Here is a 22,955-nt window from a genome sequence, read left to right on the forward strand (position 1 = left end):
TTATTAACAGATCAACATTCAAGAATAATCAGTTTAAGAATTAACAGCCCATTCACTTCTCCAGAAATCCCAAAATATAACCTTAGATCACACTTAGCAATAAGCTGGTTATCCAAACCACAACATCCTGTTGCCCACTGTGCACCTTCAATTTTGGCAAAACTGCTTTTGCTAAAACACATTTTCATGCAACACCACCAATTTATATTGAAGGTACTATAATTCATTCAACATTTATTTGAATGCCTACTGTGAAATGAATGAAACTTAACGTTATATCCTCTTTACGAAGGTCTTTAGGATAAAAGTCTGTCTGATCTTAAGGCCAAGAACAGTTGCAATTCACCTGAACAACTGGGTTCTTCTGATTGAAGGAAGCTGAGAGAGTTTTACATTTTTAAAGCTGGCTGCTACAAACCTTAAGGTGGTCTTTGTGAACCACTAGTAACAAGGGTGCTGGCATTATGGTATGCATTTTTACATTTCTTTTTTGGCTCTATTTTGTCTCCACTCATACTTTTACTTTTCTTTGGCCCCATTTTAATTTCCCTTGAAATAACTTGCAAAAGTTAGTACATGCTCTGAAATCTTTGAAATAGGGCAGTGCAGAGCACAAATAAACAATTGTAGGAAGCAAAATGGAGGTGGGAGCATATCAGTTTATTGAAAGCTATACTTGTTCATCCATTTGCATTCCGATACCTGAGGACACTATGAATACTGGAGGAGAAAAGCAAATGGAAATTTTTACCCTTCATATTTTAGGAATATTTTTTTCTCAGCTCCAGAATAGAGTGAAAATAAGAAAAAAAAATTTAATTTATAAAAAATTTTGAAAAGAATGTGTTTTTTGATAATCCTACTATTGGAAGTGAGTACAATGAAGAGGGGACTCACTGATTCAAGGTAAACATTACATGGTTAAACTTAGGTTAAGTTAAATATGTGTTCCTAGAAAACTTAACAGTGGTTTTATAAATTGAACATTTAATAGTGAATTGATGAAATTCTTAAATATATAAAAAATACTTGTCTACATATGCTGCAATGGACAAAATCATTCCCTACATCATCTAAAAAGTTCAGGCTTCTGTGTATGATGGAATGACAAAAAGGGTAGCTCAAAAGATAAACACATTACACACAACTAGAACATCATGACACTTGTGAACCACAGTAACACTTGTTCTAGTGAACCAGGTCTAACTACAATTATATGCACTTAGAATGAAAGGCATCACAATCCTATCACAAGTGTAGTTCTTAGTAAAGAACTCAGTCAGTATCCCTGCAGGCTTATTAACCTGATGTTGTCTTCCTAGAGCAGGCTTGGGTATAAGCAAAGAACTCAGTATCTCTGCAGGCTTACTAACCTGATGTTGTCTTCCTAGAGTAGGTTTGGTTATAAGTAAATGAACTGCTCTCACTACCTAAGAAAGCATTGGTAGGTGCTTGCCTTTATAAAAAAGGAAATAGTTACGCTAGAGTTATAAAACAAATGACCAAAACTAACTCAAGAAAATCTAAATAGCCTCTTTTGAACACTGTTAAGACAGAAACTGTTACTAAAGAGGAATATTTTATAAAAGTCAGTACCTCAAGAAATAGATAACAATTATAAACATACAGAAAGTGAAAAGACAAACCCAGAGGCACTTATAAAAAACCCATTTTCACAATAAAGAAAGAACTCTCAAAATTCAACAAGAAGAAAATCCAATTTAAAAATGGGCAAAAGAGTTGAAAAGACACCAAAGAAGAAGAGACATAGATGATAAATGGGCACATGAAAAGATGCTCAACATCAGTATGCATTAAGAATTAAATGCAAACCAAAATTATAGAGAGATACCACTTCATACCCACCAGAACAGCAGAATAGCTATAATCATAAAGACAGACAATAACAAGTGTTGGTGAAGAAGTGGAGAAATTGGAACCTTCATACATTGCTAGTGGGAATGTAAAACAGCATAGCTGCGTTGGAAAACAGAAGCATTTCTTAAAATGTTAAGACTAAGAATTACCATTAGACTCAGCAATTCCGCTACTAGGTATCTGCTTGAGGGCAATAAATATGTTATGTCCACACAAACTTGTACACAAATGTTCACAGTAACATTACTCATAAAAGCCAAAAAAGGGCAACAACCCAAATGTCCATCAACCAATGAATGGAAAAACAAAAGAGAATACTATTCAGCAATAAAAAGGAATGAAATACTGATAACATGCCACAACATGGATGAACTTCAAAAACACTATGCTAAGTGAAAGAAGCTAGTAACAAAAGGTCACATACTGTATGAATCCACTTATACGAGAGGTCCAGAATAGGCAAATCTATAGAGATAAAAGCTAGATTCATGGTTGCCTAGGGCTGGTGGGTAGGGAAAGAGGAATGGGAATGACTGCTAACTGGTACAAATTTTCTTTTGGGATAATGTGCTAAAATTGGATTACAGTGATGGCTGCACAATTTTGTAAATATACTAAAACCCACTTAATTGTATACTTTAAGTGACCAAACTTTATGGTATTTATATCTCAATAAAGCTGTTAAAACATACTATATTAACAGAATGGACAAAAACCACAGGATCATCTCAATAGAGGCATAAAAACACATGATAAAATCCAATACCCATTCATAATAAAACTCTCCACAAACTAGAAATAAAAGAAATTTCCTCAACCTGATAAAGGGCATTTACGAAAAATGTACAACTAACTACATACTTAATGGGAAATGCTTTCCCTGAAGATTAGGAAAAGGGCAAGGATGGATGTGTGCCTTTGACACTTCTATTCAACACTGTACAAGAATGGAGAAAAAGGTAAAAAGACAAAGTCTTTCAGAATTGAAACAAGTAGCAAAACTGTCTTTATTTGCAGACCACATCATCCTATGTGCAGAAAATTCTAAGGAATCATAGACAAAAAACTACCAGCACTAATAAATGAGTTCAGCAAAGCTACAGTATTTGAGGTGAATACACATCAGTTGTAGTTCTATATACTTAGCAATGAACAATCCAAAATGAAGAAAAAAATTCATCAAAAATAACATCAAAAAGTAAAAAAATACTTACGAATAAATTTAACAAAATAGTGGAAGCCTTGCACACTGAAAATTACAAAACACTATTAATAGAAATTAAAGAATATCTAAAGTATCTAAATTAAAGAATATCAAAACGGAGACACATTCCACATCCATGGATAGGAAGTGATCATCATTAAGACAGCAATTTTCCTCAAACTGATCTACAGATTCACAATGCCTACTGAAATCCCTGCAGGCTTTTTTTTTTTGGGGGGGGGGGGAGAAACTGACCAGCTGAACCTAAAATTTATATGGAAATGTAAAGGATCCAGAGTAGCCAGACAAATTTGTAAAAGAACAACACTTACTTTAAAGGCTACAACAATCAAGACATTGGCACTGGCATAAGAAGAGACATACAGACCAGACCTAGTAACTATCTTTACTTTTATGGTCGACTTTTTTTTTTTTTTTTTTTAAAAGAGACAGAGTCTTGCTATGTTACCCTGGCTTGAGTGCAGTGGTGCGATCATAGTTCACTGTAACCCCAAACACCTGGGACTCAGGTGATCCTCCCACCTGAGCACCCGAGCCGCTGGGGTTACAGGTGCATGCCACCATGTCAACAACACATTTCTGACAATGGTGCCAAGGTAATTCAATGGGTAAGTATAGTCTTTTCAACAAATGGTACTGGGACAACTGGATAACCACATTTATAAAGATGAAATTAAATTTGTACCTCATGTCATACACAAAACTTAACTCGAAGTGAATCATAAATGTAAGAAGCAAAACTATAAAACTTCTTAAAGAAAACAGAGGAGAGCTGGGCGCGGTGGCTCACGCCTGCAATCCCAGCATTTTGGGAGGCCAAGGCGGGTGGATCACGAGGTCAGGAGATCAAGACCATCCTGGCTAACAGGGTGAAAACCCGTGTCTACTAAAAATTACAAAAAATTAGCCGGGCATGGTGGCAGGTGCCTGTAGTTCCAGCTACTTGGGAGGCCGAGGCAGGAGAATGGCGTGAACCTGGGAGGTGGAGCTCGCAGTGAGCCGAGATCACACCATCTTTTAAAAAAAAAAAAAAAAAAAAAAAGGAAGAAAAAAGAAAAAAAAGGAAAATGTAGGAGAAAATCCTTGCACCCATGTGCCAATTTACCAGTTTCACATTTTATGAATCATGCTTTTGGCACATCACCAAAAGCACGATCCATAAAATGTGAAATTGGTAAACTGGCTTCAACAAAATTAAAATGTTTATATTCCAACGGACACTATGAAGAAAATGAGACGGCAAGCCAGACAACAGGAAAAATTTAAGAGTTGCAAATCATATGACTGAGAGAGAATTTTTTTTTCTTTTTTTTTTTTGAGACGGAGTCTGGCTCTGTCGCCCAGGCTGGAGTGCAGTGGCCAGATCTCAGCTCACTGCAAGCTCCGCCTCCTGGGTTTATGCCATTCTCCTGCCTCAACCTCCCGAGTAGCTGGGACTACAGGCACTCGCCACCTCGCCCGGCTAGTTTTTTGTATTTTTTAGTAGAGACGGGGTTTCACCGTGTTAGCCAGGATGGTCTCCATCTCCTGACCTCATGATCTGCCCGTCTCAGCCTCCCAAAGTGCTGGGATTAGAGGCTTGAGCCACCGCGCCCGGCCGACAGAGAATTTTTGACTAGACATTTCACCAAAGAAGATAAACAGATGGTTAATAAGCACAGGAACACATGCTCATCAACTTTTCAACACCCTAATATCAGGGAGATAATACAACCCAAACCACTATGAGATACCACTTCACGCCTTACTAGAATGGCTATAATAAAAAGACAACGTGTTTCAGAAAGCCCTTACCTGTGTACTGAAGGGTACACTAAAAATGGTTTAAATGGTACATTTTGTGTTATATATACTTTACCATAATAAAAAAAATAGCCCTTACCGATTAAAAAGAAAAAGGGAGGCTGGGCTCGCTCGGTGGCTCATGCCTGGAATTCCAGCACTTTGGGAGGCCGAGGCAGGCAGATCATGAGGTCAGGAGTTCGAGACCACCCTGACCAACATGGAGAAACACCGTCTCTACTAAACACACAAAAATCAGCCGGCCATGGTGGCACATACCTGTAATCCCAACTACTCAGGAGGCTGAGGCAGGAGAATCGCTTGAATCTGGGAGGCAGAGGTTGCGCTGAGCCGAGATGGCGCCACTGCACTCCAGCCTGGGCAACAAGAGCGAAACTCCGACTCAAAAAAAAAAAAAAAAAAAAAAAAAAAGGAAAAGAAAAAGGGAAAGGTGGTGAACTCAGCAGGAGAAAAAAAAAAAACCCCAAAAAAAATCTTCCCACAAAGAGAAGCCCAGCTTTAGATGGCTTCACTGGTGAATCCTATCAAACATTTAAAGACAAAATTACATAAATCTCTTCCATAAAACACCAACTTATTCAATGAGTTCAATTTAAATGTATAATTAAAGGCATCATGATTTACTTTTTGCAGAAATGCCTTATTAAAGTATAAAAGATAAAAGGTTCTGAGTTAGAGGTCCTGAAAACTGTTTCAATCCAGACTTGTTACCAACTGGTTGTGTAATCTTTGTCAAGTTACATCAACATTTTCACTTTGGGCTCCGGTTTCTTAGTTTCTTTTGTTGTTGTTGTTGTTGTTGCCAGGGTCTCACTCCGTTACCCAGGCTGGAGTGCAGTGGTATGATCACCGCTCACTGCAACCTCCGCCTCCTGGGCTCAAGCATTCCTCCCAGCCTCCTGGGTAAGTAGGATGACAGGCACGTGCCACTACGCCCAGCTAATTTTTGCATATTTAGTAGACGGGGTTTCACCATGTTACCCAGCCTGGTCTTGAACTCCTGGGCTCAGAGCATCTGCCTGCTTCAGCCTCCCAAAGTGCTGGATTACAGGTGTGAGGGACCACGCCTGGCCAGTTTCCTCATCTGTAAACAGGGAGGTTCACCAGATAAATCCGTTCTTCCTATATAATTCTACGATACACTTACTACATAAAATTTGGTTTAAAACTTGCTCAATCCTAAAATGATACAGCCCTTCAGAAAACAATAATATGTAGTAAGAGGCATTTCATACTCTGTTGAAGTATTTCCACTTCTGGATATTTATCCTGGTGATATAATTCAATAAAAGCAAATAATTCATAAAGCTATCATCACTGTAAGAGCCCACTTGTCCAACAAGAGTGGAATAAGATGAGTAACACAAAGAAATGCCAAATTACTAAAACAGTATGAAGATAATTTGTAGAAAATATTTGTCTGGTGCAAATAATCAGAATATAAATGATTTCAACTATGAAAATGTATACAGTATATAAACATATGCCAAATGGAAGGTAGTCTGCACGACTCAAAGTAGTATTAGGGTTGTGAGTCTAAACATGGCTTCTTCTGTGTTTAATTGCAAAGTCTTTTGAAATGTTAATGCATTATATACTCAAAGGGGAAAAAATCAGATACTTGTCCACAGGGTAGAGATGAAAAATATCAAGAGCACATTGATAAGGTTCTAAGTTCCTCTGGTTTGATTAATGCTTCCTGAGAGTGGTTATGAATCCGGAGTTCTCAGTAGACATCTCAGTGATTAAAACTTTGGTCGGTGTATACTGAAATTACCCACAATATTTTACTTGTTTTACTCAGTATTGAGGTAAAGACTGCAAGTCTGTGATTTTATAAAGTAGCTATTAAAATTCAGACACAATACTGCATAGTTCAAAATCTTTATGCCTGGGTATTTCACTTATCCCTATTACTACCTTTGAAGTTCTCAACTTATAATTCCTCAAGCAGCATTTTTTGGTAGGTTCATCAACCACTAACCTATTTGAGTTACACAACCATTAAAGCTCCTCTCGACTGGAAATAGTGGAAAAGGGGAGTGTGTATCTAGTGTCTATATTTTCCCTCCTATTCCTATGGCTGCCTGCTGGGATGAGAACCTCAGCAGGATCTAGTCTCAGCATCTCCAAGGTTATCAGAGAGAATATCTGGTAATGCTACAACACACAACCCTAATAATTGTAAGATGAACCATATGAAAGTGTTTCTGTGGGCCAAAATATTAATAGTCAACCATCAGCAATTTTGTATGGCTTAACCTTGGATGTCAAGCCTTTGGATTAAGAAAAACATGATGTAAATTTCCATAAGGACATAATCTACTTACAAGCATTTTAGGACAATTTTTTTTTTTTTTTTTTTTTTTTTGAGACATAGTCTGGCACCGTTGCCCAGGCTGGAGTGCAGCAGTGTGATCATAACTCATTGTATCCTCAATCTCCAGAAGAAGGAGAAGTGCTGCTCCTTCTGCCGCAGCCTCCTGAGTAGCTGGGACCACAGGCACTACTACCATGCCTGATTAATTTCTTTAAAAAATATTTTTTTGTAGAGACGGGTCTTGCTATGTTGCCCAGGCTAGTTTTGAACTCCTGGGCTCAAGCAATCCTCCTGTCTCAGCTTCCCAAAGTGCTGGATATAGGAATATGGCACTGTGCCCGGCCAAAGATTAAGAACTTTATTAGCATCCTGGGTATAGTTTTACTTCGGTTTCCCTGGTCTTCGTAAGCCTACCACAGGTTTGCAACTATACTTTGATTTTTGGTTAGAAAAACAAAAAAAAAAAAACAACATGAAATGTTCTCTTTGTCATTTTATTACATGGATATTCAGTAATTTTTTTCATATTTCATATTTCATCATCCTTCCATTTAAACTCTTTGTTCCCTTTGAGATTCTAGAATCATTGTCAAAGACTCTCTCCTTAACCTTCTCAATGAAGAGTGCATTAGGTGATTAATTTCAGAACCAGCATTTTAAGCAATTAGTTTTTACATGTTAGCATTAACATGCTAAACTCGTAAGCACAACCAAGAAGTGTTTAACAGCAGCCAATTAAAAAACAAATAGCAGAACTCTCTATTCTGAGTCAATTCCTGCCGAAGTCCTGTTTTTCTTCACAAAGTTTTGGTACCAGCACTTCCAGAGCAATGGCTCCTTCTTCCACCTCCAACTTAAATCAACCCCATTTGAGAACATCTTACCTGAAACTACCATAGACTATAAGAAGAATGGAAATCAGAAATGTAGACACTTGACTGGAATCCACCAGGGAATAGGCCCTAGAGAAATAAGAGGAAAAAAATTTAAATCACATGCAGTGAGTCCTAATGGAGCTTACAGTCTAATGAGTTCTATACACCCCACTAAGCTTTGTTTTTATCTTAAGAAGGAAAAAAGGTGTAAATTAGCACTAACAAAATAACACAATTAAAATGAGATTTGCTAGTTTAACATGAAGAATAAATGGATAGGTTTACAGCTATTATTAGTTAATAGTTACAGCATGTAAAATGACATCAATGTAAAAATCCCATCTCTGTATATGTTTACAATATCCACCCCCAATTTTAAAAGTATCAAAATATCTACCAAATCTGTGCCAATGGCAAAAGTCTCAATGATCAGACTTTTGTCCAATCACATTTGAATCACTAATAGTATTTTACTGGTTTTACTCAGTGATGAAGTAAAAAGCCTGCATCTCATGAATTCCCTGTTTCGATTTTTCTAACTGCTTACTGATTTTCTCCATCTAGATGGCCTACAGGAGGTTCTTCAAAGTCAACAAGTCCACCACAAATATTCTCTCCATCTTAGCTGATCCTCTCAAGGAATGGTATCACCATCCCCTCAGCTGCCAAAGTTAAAAATCTGTCGCATTCTTGACAGCCCTTTCTTTCTCTTACTTCCACATCCCCAACTACCCTACTTCTCCTAATCCCACTGCCAATTTGTTAGCTCCCTTCTATGGCTTGGCTATTGGAAATCTTGTTTTAAAGGCTGTCTCCATGAGTTCACCCTCCACATTACCCATTCTTATATGTCAGGGATTTTCCTAAAACAAATCTTTGCGGAATTTTTGTTGTTGTTGTTTAATTTCCATTCAGCAAAGTATTTAATACTGCCTACGTGCCAGGCACTCTGCTAGCCACTGGGATATACAGTAATAAATAAGAACACCTTGATCTCTGCCTAAATGTCTTTTCTAAAGAAATGAACAATTTCACTCTAAAGAAATAAAAAAAATGAACATAACTGAATGAATATAATCATGAAGAATGTTACGAAGGAGAGAAAGAAGTACAGGGTACTATGATAATGTATATTAGGTGGATGCAGTCCAACAACAGGGGAGCTTTCCTTAGGGAGGAAGATAATTTAGAGACATACAGGACACAATAAATAGGACCCGGTGATCGTTTATGGCAGCCAAGAGAGGGAAGAATTGCAGTGATCCCTAGGTTTCTGCTTAGCTGGGTTTGTACCATTTAGGGGGTACCACCACGACTGGCTCCCAATTTTTGTATTTTTAGTAGAGATGGGGTTTTACCATGTTGGTCAGGCTGGTCTCAAACTCCTGACTTCAAGCAATCCACCCACCTTGGCCTCCCAAAGTGTTGGGATTACAGGCGTGAGCCACTGCGCCTGGCCAGAGGAACAGATTATAAGCTAAGGTTTGAATGTACTGAGGAGACAGCTGGATACTGAAACCGTTCTGACCCGAAGGTGTATATATACTGAGAGCTCATCACCTTCCACATGGTAACTGAAGCCATAGGTGCGTGTGAATGCCTCACAGCAGTGAAAAGAGGACCTAGGATCAAGGCCTGGGAAATCTCCAAATGTAAAGATCAGGTAGAAGAAGGAACTGCAAAGAAAACCAAGATGAAACAGAGACAGATAAGGAAAACCCAGAATAGCAGATTATTTCAGAAAGGCAGCAGAATTGAATGCGGCCTGAATTTAATCCCTTGCTCTACCACTTACTAGTAGTTAAGCCAGTTACTTAGCCTCTCTAAGCTTCAGCTTTTCATCTGTAAAATGGGGATAATGACAACTTCAAAGAGTTGTTAAAGGATTAAATGAGGAATTCATATAAAGAATATTACACATTAAATACTCAATTCATACTCACTGCATTAGGAGGGAGACGTTGCCAACCATGAATGCTGCTGAGAGGTCAAGAAAGACAACTGGAGAGACCACTGGGTAAAGTGGTGAGGATGGAGTCAGACTGAAATTGGCTGAGAAATTAAAGCTAAGGAAATGAAGACAGTATTTTGAAAAGTGCAGGGAAAAGAATGGCAGCTGGAGGGTAAATATAAGGATAAGGGAGATCTAAAACATTTTTCTTTTTTTAAGGTGAGAGATGCTCAACCTTTTCTGATGCTGACTGGAAATGAACCCAGTGAGGAGAGAAAGACTGATGCATACAGAGGAGGACGTTACATTTCCTTTAATCGTTGTAAAAAATAAGACATATAATAAACTTTCATAATACACTGCTGTGGTCTATAATGGCATGCTTTTGGTTTCTTAGTTTTCTTTTCTTTTTGGAGATGGAGTTTTACTCTTGTTGCCCAGGCTGGAGTGCAATGGCATGATCTCGGCTCACTGCAACCTCCACCTACTGGGTTCAAGCGATTCTCCTGTTTCAGCCTCCCGAGAAGCTGAGGTTACAGGCACCTGCCACCACGCCAGCTAATTTTTTTTGTATTTTTAGTAGAGATGGGGTTTCATCATGTTGGCCACACTGGTCTCAAACTCCTGACCTCAGGTGATCCACCTGCCTCGACCTCCCAAAGTGCTGGGATTACAGGCTAAAGATCCACTGCACCTGGCATGGATCCTTAGTTACTACAGATACATCCTGAAATATTTATGGGTATGTTTAAAAAAAAAAAAAGAACTGGGGAGTCCATTAGGCTGAAATGGCTCCAGTGTCTTGGGTTCCTAAGGAAGCCAACTGAAATCCAACTCATCCCATCAGAAACTGCCAACCAAACCTAACCAGGGGCTTTACCAATCAGAAACTGCCGATCAATCTCTACTAGAGACTTTCTCCTTTAACCAATCAAGTATTGCCTTTCTTTTGCTTCTGCAAAAGCCTTATAAAAGTTTTGCCCTCAGGCACCCTCCATGGAGCTGAGATCCACTTGTGATCTGGTGCTGCCTGATTCATGACATACTGCTCAAAAAAAAAAAAAACAAAACTCTCCAAAAGTTAAACATAAGTTTATCTTTTAACAGGTCAAATAACATGATTTAAGATTTGCTTTAAAATACTCTAAGAAAATAAAACATGGGAGGGATACACCAAAGAAAAGGCAAATTTTTTCAAATTATGAAGCTGGAATGATAGGTACATTGTATTCTTCTCTCTTCCCCCCACACCAGTCTTTGAGATGGTACAACAATTTGAACACAATTAAAACTACTAGAGGCAGATGAATACAAGAATTTACGTTTTGGATCATGAATTCTGTTTCACCGCACCTCACAGGGGTGCTACCTTTTCCTAAATTTCAGTCAGCCGGGGAGTGGAGAAAGGGAAGGTAGGAGACATGAGAGCCACTCGAGCCTCTCTGTTGGGTCCCATCCAGCAATGACGCAGCTGTGGCTGTCCAGGGTCCTCTTTTGAACAACCAGATTATGTAGACAAGGCTCACACACCAAGAGATATCTAAGCTATCACGTATCATGTATTAGGAAAATGAACTTCATCAATTTCTCTTTATTCTAAACTTATGTTTCTTGCTGTATGACATAACCTTTGCACACATCTTTCAAAATTCCAAAATCAAGAAGGAACATTTTCTTAAAATTAAAAAAAATTATGACTAGGTTATATAGTCATACAAAAATCAAAAGTATATTAAAAAGTACATACACAGAGGTCTTATGCCCATCTAGCCATCCCCCAACCCCCACCCTCTCAGTCATTTTTAGATAACTTTTAAATAACCATATTTTTTCGTTTCTTATCTAGCCTTTTGGAGTAAATATACAATATAAGAACATTATTTCTCACCACTTCTTATGAAACAGGTGGAATATTAAATATACTGCTCAGTATCTCCCTCTACCCCCCTTTTACAATATAGCTTAGAAATCTTTCTGTATCAGGATGTGGAGAACTTCCTTTTTAAAATTTTCTTTTAAACAGCAGCATGGTATTCCACTGTGTAGATGCACCACAGTTTTTTGTTTTTGTTTTCTTTTTTTAGAACAAGTCCTTTACAGGTGGACACTAGGGTTGTTTCCAAAAACTCTGCTGTTAACAAGTAATTTTGTAATAACAGCCTTTGTAAATTATACCTGCATTGAACACACATGAAATGACATATTTATATAACATTCCTCAAAGTCAGATTGCGGGCTCAAAGAGGAAATGCACTTGCAATCTGACAGATGTTGCCAATGCGCCCTACAGAGAGTAAGTTATACCATTTCACACTCTCATCAGTAATGAACTAGATGTTCCTACTTTCCAAAGTGAGTATTGTCTAACTTTTGAATTTTACCCATCTGAGAGATGATAACCGGTATCTCAGTATGGTTTTTATTTGTATTAATTAAAATTGTAATTCAAATTTAAAAATTAAAGTGAGATTGAGCAGCTTTTTGGTATGATTAAAGGCCGGTAGGTATTTTTAAAAGGCAATTTAAAGTTTTCTCCAGACTCCAGAGCTGTAAAAAAACAAGGGCGGCTATCTTTTGAGGAACTTTTCTTCTGATGGTGTCTTACTTGGATGACTTTTTTTTTGTATCCTTTGTATTTTGAAGCATATTGTCACTATCCTCAAGGCAGATTAAATATCGACACTTCCCAAATTCACTGCCTGAAAGTCTGATACTATTGTTTAATTGTTTTGCTACATCTCTCAAATCAATGGAGACTCTCTAGAAACTCTTAACCTCAGACTTCCGGAAGTCTGGATTTTTTTTTTTTTTCTGTTGCCCAGTTTGGAGTGCAATGGTGCGATCTCGGCTCACTTTAACCTCCGCCTCCTGGGTTCAATCAATTCTCCTGCCTCAGCCTCCCAAGTAGCTGGGATCACAGGAGTCTGCCACCATGCCCGGCTAATTTTTGGTATTTTTATTAGAAACGGGGTTTTGTCATGTTGCCCAGGCTGGTCTCAAACTCCTGACCTCAGGTGATCCACCCATATCAGCCTCCCAAAGTGCCAGGATTACAGGCGTGAGCCACCACACCTGGCCTGGATTAAATTTTCAAAAACCAGCTCCTCCTCTCTGACAGATCTTCTGTGCTGTGCTCTAGCCTCTGAGTAGCCATAGTTACTGACTTTCTTCATAGTCTGTTTTTCTAGATGAAAGTCTGACCTTGGCCGGGCGCGGTGGCTCAAGCCTGTAATCCCAGCACTTTGGGAGGCCGAGGCGGGTGGATCACAAGGTCAGGAGATCGAGACTATCCTGGCTAACATGGTGAAACCCCGTCTCTACTAAAAATACAAAAAACTAGCCGGGCGTGGTGGCGGGCGCCTGTAGTCTCAGCTACTTGGGAGGCTGAGGCGGGAGAATGGCGTGAACCCGGGAGGCGGAGCTTGCAGTGAGCCGAGATCACGCCACTGCACTCCAGCCGGGGAGACACAGCGAGACTCCGTCTCAAAAAAAAAAAAAAAAGAAAGTCTGACCACATGCAAAATATAAGAGTGTGACTAAGGTTGCCAGATCTCACCTCCATATCCTGGCAGTCAGCATGTCCCCCACTGCAGAACTAAATGCCTGATTTCAAAAAAGTGTTCAGATGTTTAATGGTTTCTTCTAACTTCAGTTTTGTTTTAGCTTTCAAATAAACCTATATAAGAAAATCTGATTAAAGTTCACCCCTAATATTGTACATGGTATTTTATAATTTATACTAAGATCTTAAAAAGTTCTAACAATTTTGCAAACCATACCAGATACCATGTAACTAGAAGTTATAGCTTATTTTATGATGTTATTTGAAATTTCATATACTATTTTCAATTCAAACTATCATTATAAAAGTTTTTGTTGTTGTTGTTTCTTTTTGGAGACAGGGTTTCACCTGTTGCTTAAGCTGGAGTGCAGTGGCACAGTCTTGGCTCAGTGAAACTTCCACCTCCTGGACTCAAGCAATCCTCCCACTTCAGCCTCCCAAGTAGCTAGGCCTGCAGGTGTGTGCCACCACAGCCAGCTAATTTTTGTATTTTTTGTAGAGACGGGGTTTCACCATGTTGCCCAGGGCTGGTCTTGAACTCCTGGGCTCAAGCAATCCACCCGCCTCAGCCTCCAAAAGTGCTGGGATTACAGGCATGAGCCACTATGTGCCTGGCGTTATAAAAGTTTTACAAAAAGCCTTTTAACAAAAAAGCTTTTAACAAAAAGATTTTATTATAAAATACAGAAAATGGATTTAAATAAATTATAGCCAATTTGCATTTTTAGAACTATCAATTTTCTTTTTCAAAATTACAAAAATTCATGTTCATTGTGAAAACTCAAAAATGGGTAAGTATATAAAGCAAAAAGCACAAGTGCCTCCTCATTCCTCTCTGTACTTCCATTCCCTAGGAGGAGACATTGTTTACAATTTGGTATGTGTATCCTTCCATACAAATTGTGTACAGAATGTATACACATTACAAAAACAGGAAGCATACATGTTCTTTTAAAACTTGCTCTTTTTAAAAATTCAACTATGTACCCAGGAGCTACTCTTTCCTGCTGCCTTCCCTTACTGGCCTTGTACTGCAAAATTAAAACGTGAAAACTTCACAAGTACAGAAAGCACTCTCTTTTAAAATAAATAGAAAACTTCCAGGTTCAATGAGCACAACTTTTAACTACTAATTGTCTCAGCATTCTCATTTTGAGTCCTTAACAAAAGCAGTATCTCAATGTTTCACATGTTTTCATCTTATGTAACCTGAATTAGTAAATTAGATTGTTGTTTCTAACCTCAGTAGAAACAAATGGATGCCTTGGCGCATGCCTCTCTGCCTCTCTCTCTCTCTTTTGTTTTTTTGAGACGCAGTCTAGCTCTGTCCCCAAGTTGGAGTGTGTTGGCGCAATCTCGGCTCACTGCAACCTCCGCCTCCCAGGTTCAAGCGATTCTCCTGCCTCAGCCTCCCGAGTAGCTGGGATTACAGGCACACACCACCACACCCAGCTAATTTTTGTATTTTTAGTAGAGACAGGGTTTCACCATGTTGGCCAGGATGGTCTCGATTTCCTGACCTCGTGATCCGCCCATCTCAGCATCCCAAAGTGCTGGGATTACAGGCATCAGCCACCGTGCCAACTTGCCTCTCTGTTTTTTTTTTTTTTTTTTTTTTGAGACGGAGTCTTGCTCTATCGTCAGTGGCACTATCTTGGTTCACTGCAAGCTCCGCCTCCTGGGTTCATGCCATTCTCCCACCTCAGCCTCCCGAGTAGCTGGGACTACAGGCGTCCGCCACCACACCCAGCTAATTTTTTTGTATTTTTTAGTAGAGATGGGGTTTCACCATGTTGGCCAGGATGGTCTCGATATCCTGACCTCATGGTCCACCCGCCTTGGCCTCCCAAAGTGTTGGTATTACAGGCGTGAGCCACCACGCCGGCCTGTTTTCTTTTTTCTTTTTTTTTTTAAGAGACTTCTGTCTCCCATGCTGGAGCCCAGCTGCGCGATCACAGCTCACCGCAGCCTTGAACTCCTAGTTTAAGCAAACCTCCCACTTCAGCCTCCCCAGTAGCTGGGACTACAGGTGTGTATCATCATGCCTAGCTAATTTTTTTATTTTTAAATTTCATAGAGACAAGGGGCTCACTACGTTGCCCAGACTAGTCTTGAACTCCTGGCTTCAAGTGATCCTCCAGGCTTGTCCTCCCAAAGTGCTAGGATTACAGGTGTGAACCATGGCACACGGCTCTATGCCTCTCTTTTTAGTCAATTTAATATTTAATGAAGATAGGGACATTTCTAACAACCTTTTATCAAAGGCAAAACCATGGAATCCAACAGGTAAAGATAATATAGACATCATGCTAGTGAACATTCAAATCTCTTGTGAAAATAATATTAGAAAAAAATGCATCTTGTACTTTAGCAGATGTGCCCTAACAACTCCTATCTAGTCTAGAGGAATTACAAAAACACTCATATTGCACATAATATTACATTTTAGATGTATACAGAAATCACTTTTGGAAAATAACATTTGTTTAACAAATGTGAACATGTTAGCAGAAACATTTTGCTATCCTACAACAACTTTATAATGAAGTTCTCTTTTTCCCTATTTACCAGGGAAATTTCTGCCACTTGAATTCTCTAAGGCTAGGGACTTCTTAGCATAGATGGATTATATTTTATTAATCACCCAAGTTGAGGTCATTAGAGGTTGCCTTAGTGAAGTTCAAGTAGAAATACATACCCTTTACTATAAAGTCTTTAAAAAGCCCTGGAGACAGAAGGAAATATCAACTGATGCTAAGCCTAGGATGTACTTAGAAACAAGTTCTTGTGGCCAGGCATGGTGGCTCATGCCTGTAATCCCAGTACTTTGGAGGCAGGTGGATCACTCCAGGTCAGGAGTTTGGAGACCAGTCTCGCCAACATGGTGAAACCCCGTTTCTACAAAAAATTACAATACAAAATTACAAAATACAAAAAAATTAGCTGGGGTGTGGTGGTACGTACATACCTGTAAACCCAGCTACTAGGGAGGCTGAAACAGGAGAATCACTTGAACCCAGGAGGCTGACGTTGCAGTGAGCCGAGATCGTGCCATTGCATTCCAGCCTGGGCGACAGACCAAGACTTCCATCAAAAAAAAAAAAAAAAAAAAAAAAAGAAAAGGAAGGAAGGAAGGAAGGAAGGAAGGAAGGAAGGAAGGAAGGGAGGGAGGGAGGGAGGGAAGAAGGGAGGGAGGGAGGGAGGGAGGGGGAGGGAGGGAGGGAGGAAGGGAGGAAGGAAGGGAGGAAGGAAGGAAGGAAGGAAGGAAGGAAGGAAGGAACCAGTTCTTGCTCTCTTACTGTTAATAGCTGTCTTGGCTAATAATCTGCTGGGTCCGCACTGTATTCTTAATCAGTAGAAGGAGATGATTACAAAGACAGCAAAACTAAAGTTTGAATGGAACATGAACTCGAATTACACAGAGCTGTGCTGTTCAATACAGCAGCCACTAGCCACATGTGGCTATTTAAATTTAAATACAATTAAAATTTCTTAAGTTGCATTAGTTGCATTTCCAAGTGTTCTATAGCTAGTGGCTACTGTATTGGATGGCCAGATAAAGAACATTTGTATCATCGTGAAAAGTTCTAGTGGACTGCAATGACATGCACCTCTATAGAAAAATACGTTAATAGGGCCGGGCGTGGTGGCTCACGCCTGTAATCCCAGCACTTTGGGAGGCGGAGACAGGCGGATTATGAGATCAGGAGATGGAGACCATCCTGACTAACACGGTGAAACCCTGTCTCTACTAAAAATACAAAAAATTAGCCAGGCGTGGTGGCAGGCGCCTGTAGTCCCAGTCCTACTTGGGAGGCTGAGGCAGGAGAATGGTGTGAACCCAGGAGGCAGAGCTTGCAGTGAGCCGAGATTGCGCCACTGCACTCCAGCCTGGGCAACAGAGCGAGACTCTGTCTCAAAAAAAAAAAAAAGAAAGAAAGATACTTCATATTTCAAAACTAGGGTTCTGGACTTTTATTAGTGGTAATAGCAACAACATCTAACACTTTAAATTCTCACATCACTCTACAAGTACTACATGTCTAGAAGTCCTTATCCAAAAAAATGCCTCGAGAACAAATTGATTCAGAATTTTTTGGAGTTTTACAAAGAAAACACCCCCATTACTGCAGTCTGGAGCAGTAATCTGTAATCAAATACTAATATTTCTGTAGTGAAACAGGAATATTCACACGAAACAGCATAAAGGTTATAAATAGCTTCATATCAATTTAGGTCAGGTTTTGCTGCCAAACGAATCAGAGAAAACTTCTGGGTTTTCATTTTGGGGTTTGGAGAACTGTGAATCTCTGTGATTATTAGGGTTTTTTAAGATCAAGAGCCAGATGCACTTCTGATCTTAGGTGGCCTAATTCCAGAGTCTCCCAAATTGACTTCAATATCTGCCCAAAACTGGATGACAAACTGAAGTTTCTATCTGTAATTATACAGTAATTAGCTACGTAATCCTCCCTGGGCAATCCTTTATATCTTTCTATTATCTATAAAATCCTCTTTGGGCCCAGATAAACTTGAAAGCCCAATTAATTTTTATTTTTCAAGGGTCTAGGTTTTGGCTGGGTGTGTGGCTCATGCCTGCAATTCTGACACTCTGAGAGTCCGAGGTAGGAGGACTGCTTGAGCCCAGGATTTCAAGACCAGCCTGGGCAACAAAATTAGATGTGACTCTATGAAAAATTTAAAAAAAAAATTATCCAGGCATGGTGGGGCACGCCTGTACTTTCAGCTACTTGGGAGGCTGAGGTAGGAGGATCCCTTGAGCCCACAAGCTTGAGGTTGCAATGAGCTATGAGCATGCCACTGCACTTTCACCTGGGTGACAGAGCGAAATCCTGTCTCAAAAAAATTTAAAGTCTGTATTTATATTGTTTTGCTTTCAAAAAACAGAAATATTACCTGAAATACTCTTTCCATCTTTCATTTTGCCCATCATTGACATAGGTAAATCAGCACTGCCAAAGATGGCCCTGTTTCCAGGTGACTAAAACTGGTATTTTCCTCTTTTAATCACCCAATATTTACAGATTTAAAAATGGCTTGATATAAATCTTACCTTACTCCAGTAGATATATATGAATGTAAGCCATCATCTTACCTTGGGTAGCAACTCTGGTTCGTTTATTCAACCCATGGGAAATTCTTCTCTAGGGTCTTTTTAAAAAATGTGGCCAGCCCTAAGGCTAACTTACAAACTCTTCATTTTCCCTCTGCTAGACTGCTTTTTCCAATATTTGTTTATGCCCTTGGTCTCCTGAAGTAGGCTCAATTTTCACCTACTCTACAAGCTCATAAAAATGAGCACAGAGCGGTTTCAAAAATGTCTAAAGGTTTTCACTGCTGGTAATGACAGGGAGGAATAGGGCCCCTCCTGTATCATCCTCTGTTCTGCTCTTTGCCCACACAAAGAATGAAAGCCTTCATCAGCATTTCAGAAACAGACACAGATTTTACTACAGCAACTGCAGTTTGGGGAACTGGGGTAAGACTATGACAAATGGAGCAGGCAGGGAAGAAAAGGTATTCCAAGGAAAAAGGGTGGGTAAGTCTGGCCAATAATAGGAAATCAAAACTCACAATCTTATTTCACAGTCTCTCCCTATCCTACATTTCAGACTCTACCAAAGCATCAACAGAAATGTGTCATTCTTCAGGCCCTCCTACTGAGGTGTCTGTTCCCAGAGGTTCTGGACAGACATGAAAGACAGGAACTATTCTATTCTGAGATAAAGGAATTCTTACTGAAACACAGAAAGAAACTAAATACATGCATTTGAGACATGTCGAAATCAGGTTAACCAAATGTATTGAAAACAGTCTTGAAGACTTTGTCAACTGACGTATCAATATAGGCCAGCTGTTCAGTTGAAATATTTTATATATTCATTATGAAGATCACTAATTCTTTAACTACATTCCAAGCCTTTACCTTAATAGACAAAGAGTTACCAGAAATGTCTCTCATATACAAGACTAAACTCTAAACCCTAAGATTTTTAGAGCCATGCTGGATTTTAGTAACTGCTCTATGGTCAAAAATCTATTTCTAGCTGCTTTACCAGCAAGTGCTTATAACACATATCCTGCTAAAAATCATGCCAAACTGAGACACAGAGAGTACTGTTCTATAACGTGTTCTATGTGTCAGCCTTCCAGCTATACAATGAAAGCATTCTTGTCCACCCCAAAACCAAGCAACTACTATTCTAACACTGCACAGACATTGCCTTAGACCAGCACTTCTCAAACTTTGTGGTTGCAGAACAATTTACACTCTTAAAATTGAGGACTCCCAAAGAGCTTTAGTACATGTGGGTTAGTAGTATTTACTGTATTAGAAATTAAAGGTGAGAAAAAGATAAAGTATTAATTTATTTATACATAATAAAACCATTACATGTTAACATAAATAACATTTTTAAAGGGCAAATATCTATTTTCCAAAACAGAACAAAAAAATTAAGCGAGACAAGGGACATTCTTCACATGTTTGCAAACTTCTTTAATGTCTAGCTTAAATGGAAGATAGTTGGATTCTCATATCGGCTTCTGCATTCCATCTACTGCCATATGTTGTTTGAACTGAACTCTATGGGGGAAAAAATCCAGCCTTACACAGATAGTTGGAAAAGAAGGAGTACTTAATAGCCTTTTCAGATAACTATCAATATTCTTCTTTGATACTACACTAAAATTCAACAAGTAGTAACTTCTTAAAGGTTTACTGCAATGTTGAATTTGAAACTATCTCAGTGGAATTTTTTGCATTTTACTATATTACATTAAAATCCACTGGACTATCCTGAACTTTGTGTGAACCTTTTTACCCATGGATGATTTTGTAACATCATGCATTGGTAATCTGGAAGACACTGATTCGCTGAGTTATGCTGCTCTTCCAGATGTTGTCTCTTTTCATTATACAATATCTGAAAAATCATATTTGTTAGTATCATTCTTGGGGCTCATGGTAGCAAATACAAATTTTCAAAAATTCTATTTTCACTTGGAAGCTCAAATTTTATCATTGATAAAAACACTTTTTTTCCCTTTAAGTGACAGGCTCACTTGATCTGTTTTTGAGAAACTATCTGCCAACTATGCACATCAGTCATTCTTTCAAGAAAAAATGCTATTTCAATTTTAAACAAATCTAGTTCAGTTAGCATCTCAAATGACTGCACAAGCAGTTTCCTCAAGATAACCAACGGTACTTTGGTATATAGCAGAAGTGCTTTGTGGAAATTTTCCATTTTATCATTAAAAATTTCCATTTTATCACTTAGTGTACTCAAGGGTTGAAATTTAACAAAAGAAACTTACTGCTTCATCAAGAACATTCTAAGTGTAAATGGCATTTCAGAAGATAACCCGTGTGCCTGGTGGTGGAGAATACGATGATTACCAGTATTGCCTGGTGCCACCGCCTTGATTCAGGTGAGGGTGCACCAGAGGCTTTACCCACCATTGCTTTGCCACCATGAGAAAAAAGGTGCAAAAATGAAAAAGACAAGTAATGTTAGTAGTATTATGAAAACACTTTGATCCTATGGACCCCCACGATAGGGTCTCAGGAATTTCCCATGGTCCATGAGCCACATTTCAGGAATTGCCCACAAGTTCTGGCTATGCAAACTGCCAACACTTTCTCACATGTAATTGTTACAGATCACAAAACACCAAAAGTTGTTACGATTTTTTTGCTATCCAAAATTTCAAATTTAAAAATTATATGCAAAAAATGACTTGTATTCCATACCTAAAGAAATGTTCATTTTTCCCTTTATGGAAATATGCTGAAATAGGACTTAATTTGTATCTTTATCTAAAAATATTAGTCTAACATAATGTTGGAAATAATTCTTTTCCACATTTCCCCATATTTTAAAGGAAAAAACCAAATATGTATTATAAGCTTAATAACACGGCCGGGTGCGGTGGCTCAAGCCTGTAATCCCAGCACTTTGGGAGGCCGAGGCGGGTGGATCACAAGGTCAGGAGATCGAGACTATCCTGGCTAACATGGTGAAACCCCGTCTCTACCAAAAATACAAAAAACTAGCCGGGCGTGGTGGCGGGCGCCTGTAGTCTCAGCTACTTGGGAGGCTGAGGCGGGAGAATGGCGTGAACCCGGGAGGCGGAGCTTGCAGTGAGCCGAGATCACGCCACTGCACTCCAGCCTGGGAGACACAGCGAGACTCCGTCTCAAAAAAAAAAAAAAAAAAAGCTTAATAACAGAATAGGTATCTTATCAAATAAAAATTTATTAAATTTAACCATTTACGTGCAAGGTACAAGTAGTAAATAAAACAGTTACTTAAGGCTGGGCGCAGTGGCTCATGCCTGTAATCCCAACACTTTGGGAGGCTGAGGCAGGAGGAGTGCATGAGCCTAGTAGTTTAAGACCAACCTGAAAAACATAGGGAGACCCCCATCTTTGCAAAAGTATCAAAATATTATCTCTGCATTATCACAAAATATTTCATGGAAAGACATATATGAAATATACTATATGTTGATATTTTATATTTTACCAAGACTAGTACAATGAAAAAATGATTACTTCCATCGGAGATACAAAATCTGCTGACTGAGCAAATTCATATGAAAGAAAGGTATTACTCTTCAAGGCAGTCAAGATGATCTGGAATAATTTTGTTTTCAAATACATCTTATTGCCTAGGATAGATAAGAAAGGATTTATTGCGGGGGCAGGGGTGAAACAGAAAGAAGACCCTACATTAAAGGCTTCGATGGCAATATGCTTCAACTTTTTCCTATGAATTATCCTCTAAGACAGGTCCTCACATCATAGTTTCAAAAGCTTGCGCATTTTATCGTGATTTCAGCATACAACCAGCAACACACTGCAGTTTCTGCGTTCAACACTGCAGCCAGAAACAGCCCTGTACTGGCTGTAGCAAACATAAGGCAAGGGAAAAAAATTAGGCAACTGGTTTCCTCAGACAATGCCAATAGGTACAAGCTGGATAAAGCAGTTTTGCATTTTTATTTGGCCAAGGGACTCGTTTACAGAAAAAAAATTATAATGCAGCTTTTGAAGGTATCTTTGTATCACAATCCAAGACTGCTTTAGAACTTGTACAAAATAAATCTCCTTAAAAACTTGCAAAAATCTGTGTTAACAAGCTGGTCGAAATTACTATTTCATAAGAAAAATGCTACTGAATATCTAAATATCCTCTCAGGATATGTGCTCATAAAACTTAATGAAGCCTAAGTATTGCCCCAAATAATTGAAAGCAGGGACTCAAACAGATACTCGTACACCAATTTTCACAATGGCTTGGCTGTGAATAATG

At 38.9% G+C, this 22,955-nt stretch overlaps 2 protein-coding genes across 2 annotated transcripts in view; both read right to left on the bottom strand.

Moving 5' to 3' along the window:
* POP5 (POP5 homolog, ribonuclease P/MRP subunit) overlaps positions 1-17,736 on the bottom strand; it is a 250,079-nt gene extending 232,343 nt beyond the window's left edge. The window contains exon 1 of the mRNA XM_050748191.1: positions 17,733-17,736. The gene's annotated coding sequence lies outside the window, so the exon portion shown is untranslated. The remainder of the gene's footprint in view (positions 1-17,732) is intronic.
* SPPL3 (signal peptide peptidase like 3) overlaps positions 1-22,955 on the bottom strand; it is a 144,919-nt gene that overhangs the window by 39,485 nt on the left and 82,479 nt on the right. The window contains exon 2 of the mRNA XM_050748082.1: positions 8,111-8,188. Within this exon, the coding sequence (XP_050604039.1) occupies positions 8,111-8,188 (78 nt within the window). The remainder of the gene's footprint in view (positions 1-8,110; positions 8,189-22,955) is intronic.

The sequence above is a fragment of the Macaca thibetana genome, chromosome 11, assembly GCF_024542745.1.
Source record: "Macaca thibetana thibetana isolate TM-01 chromosome 11, ASM2454274v1, whole genome shotgun sequence".
Taxonomy (NCBI): Eukaryota; Metazoa; Chordata; class Mammalia; order Primates; family Cercopithecidae; genus Macaca; species Macaca thibetana.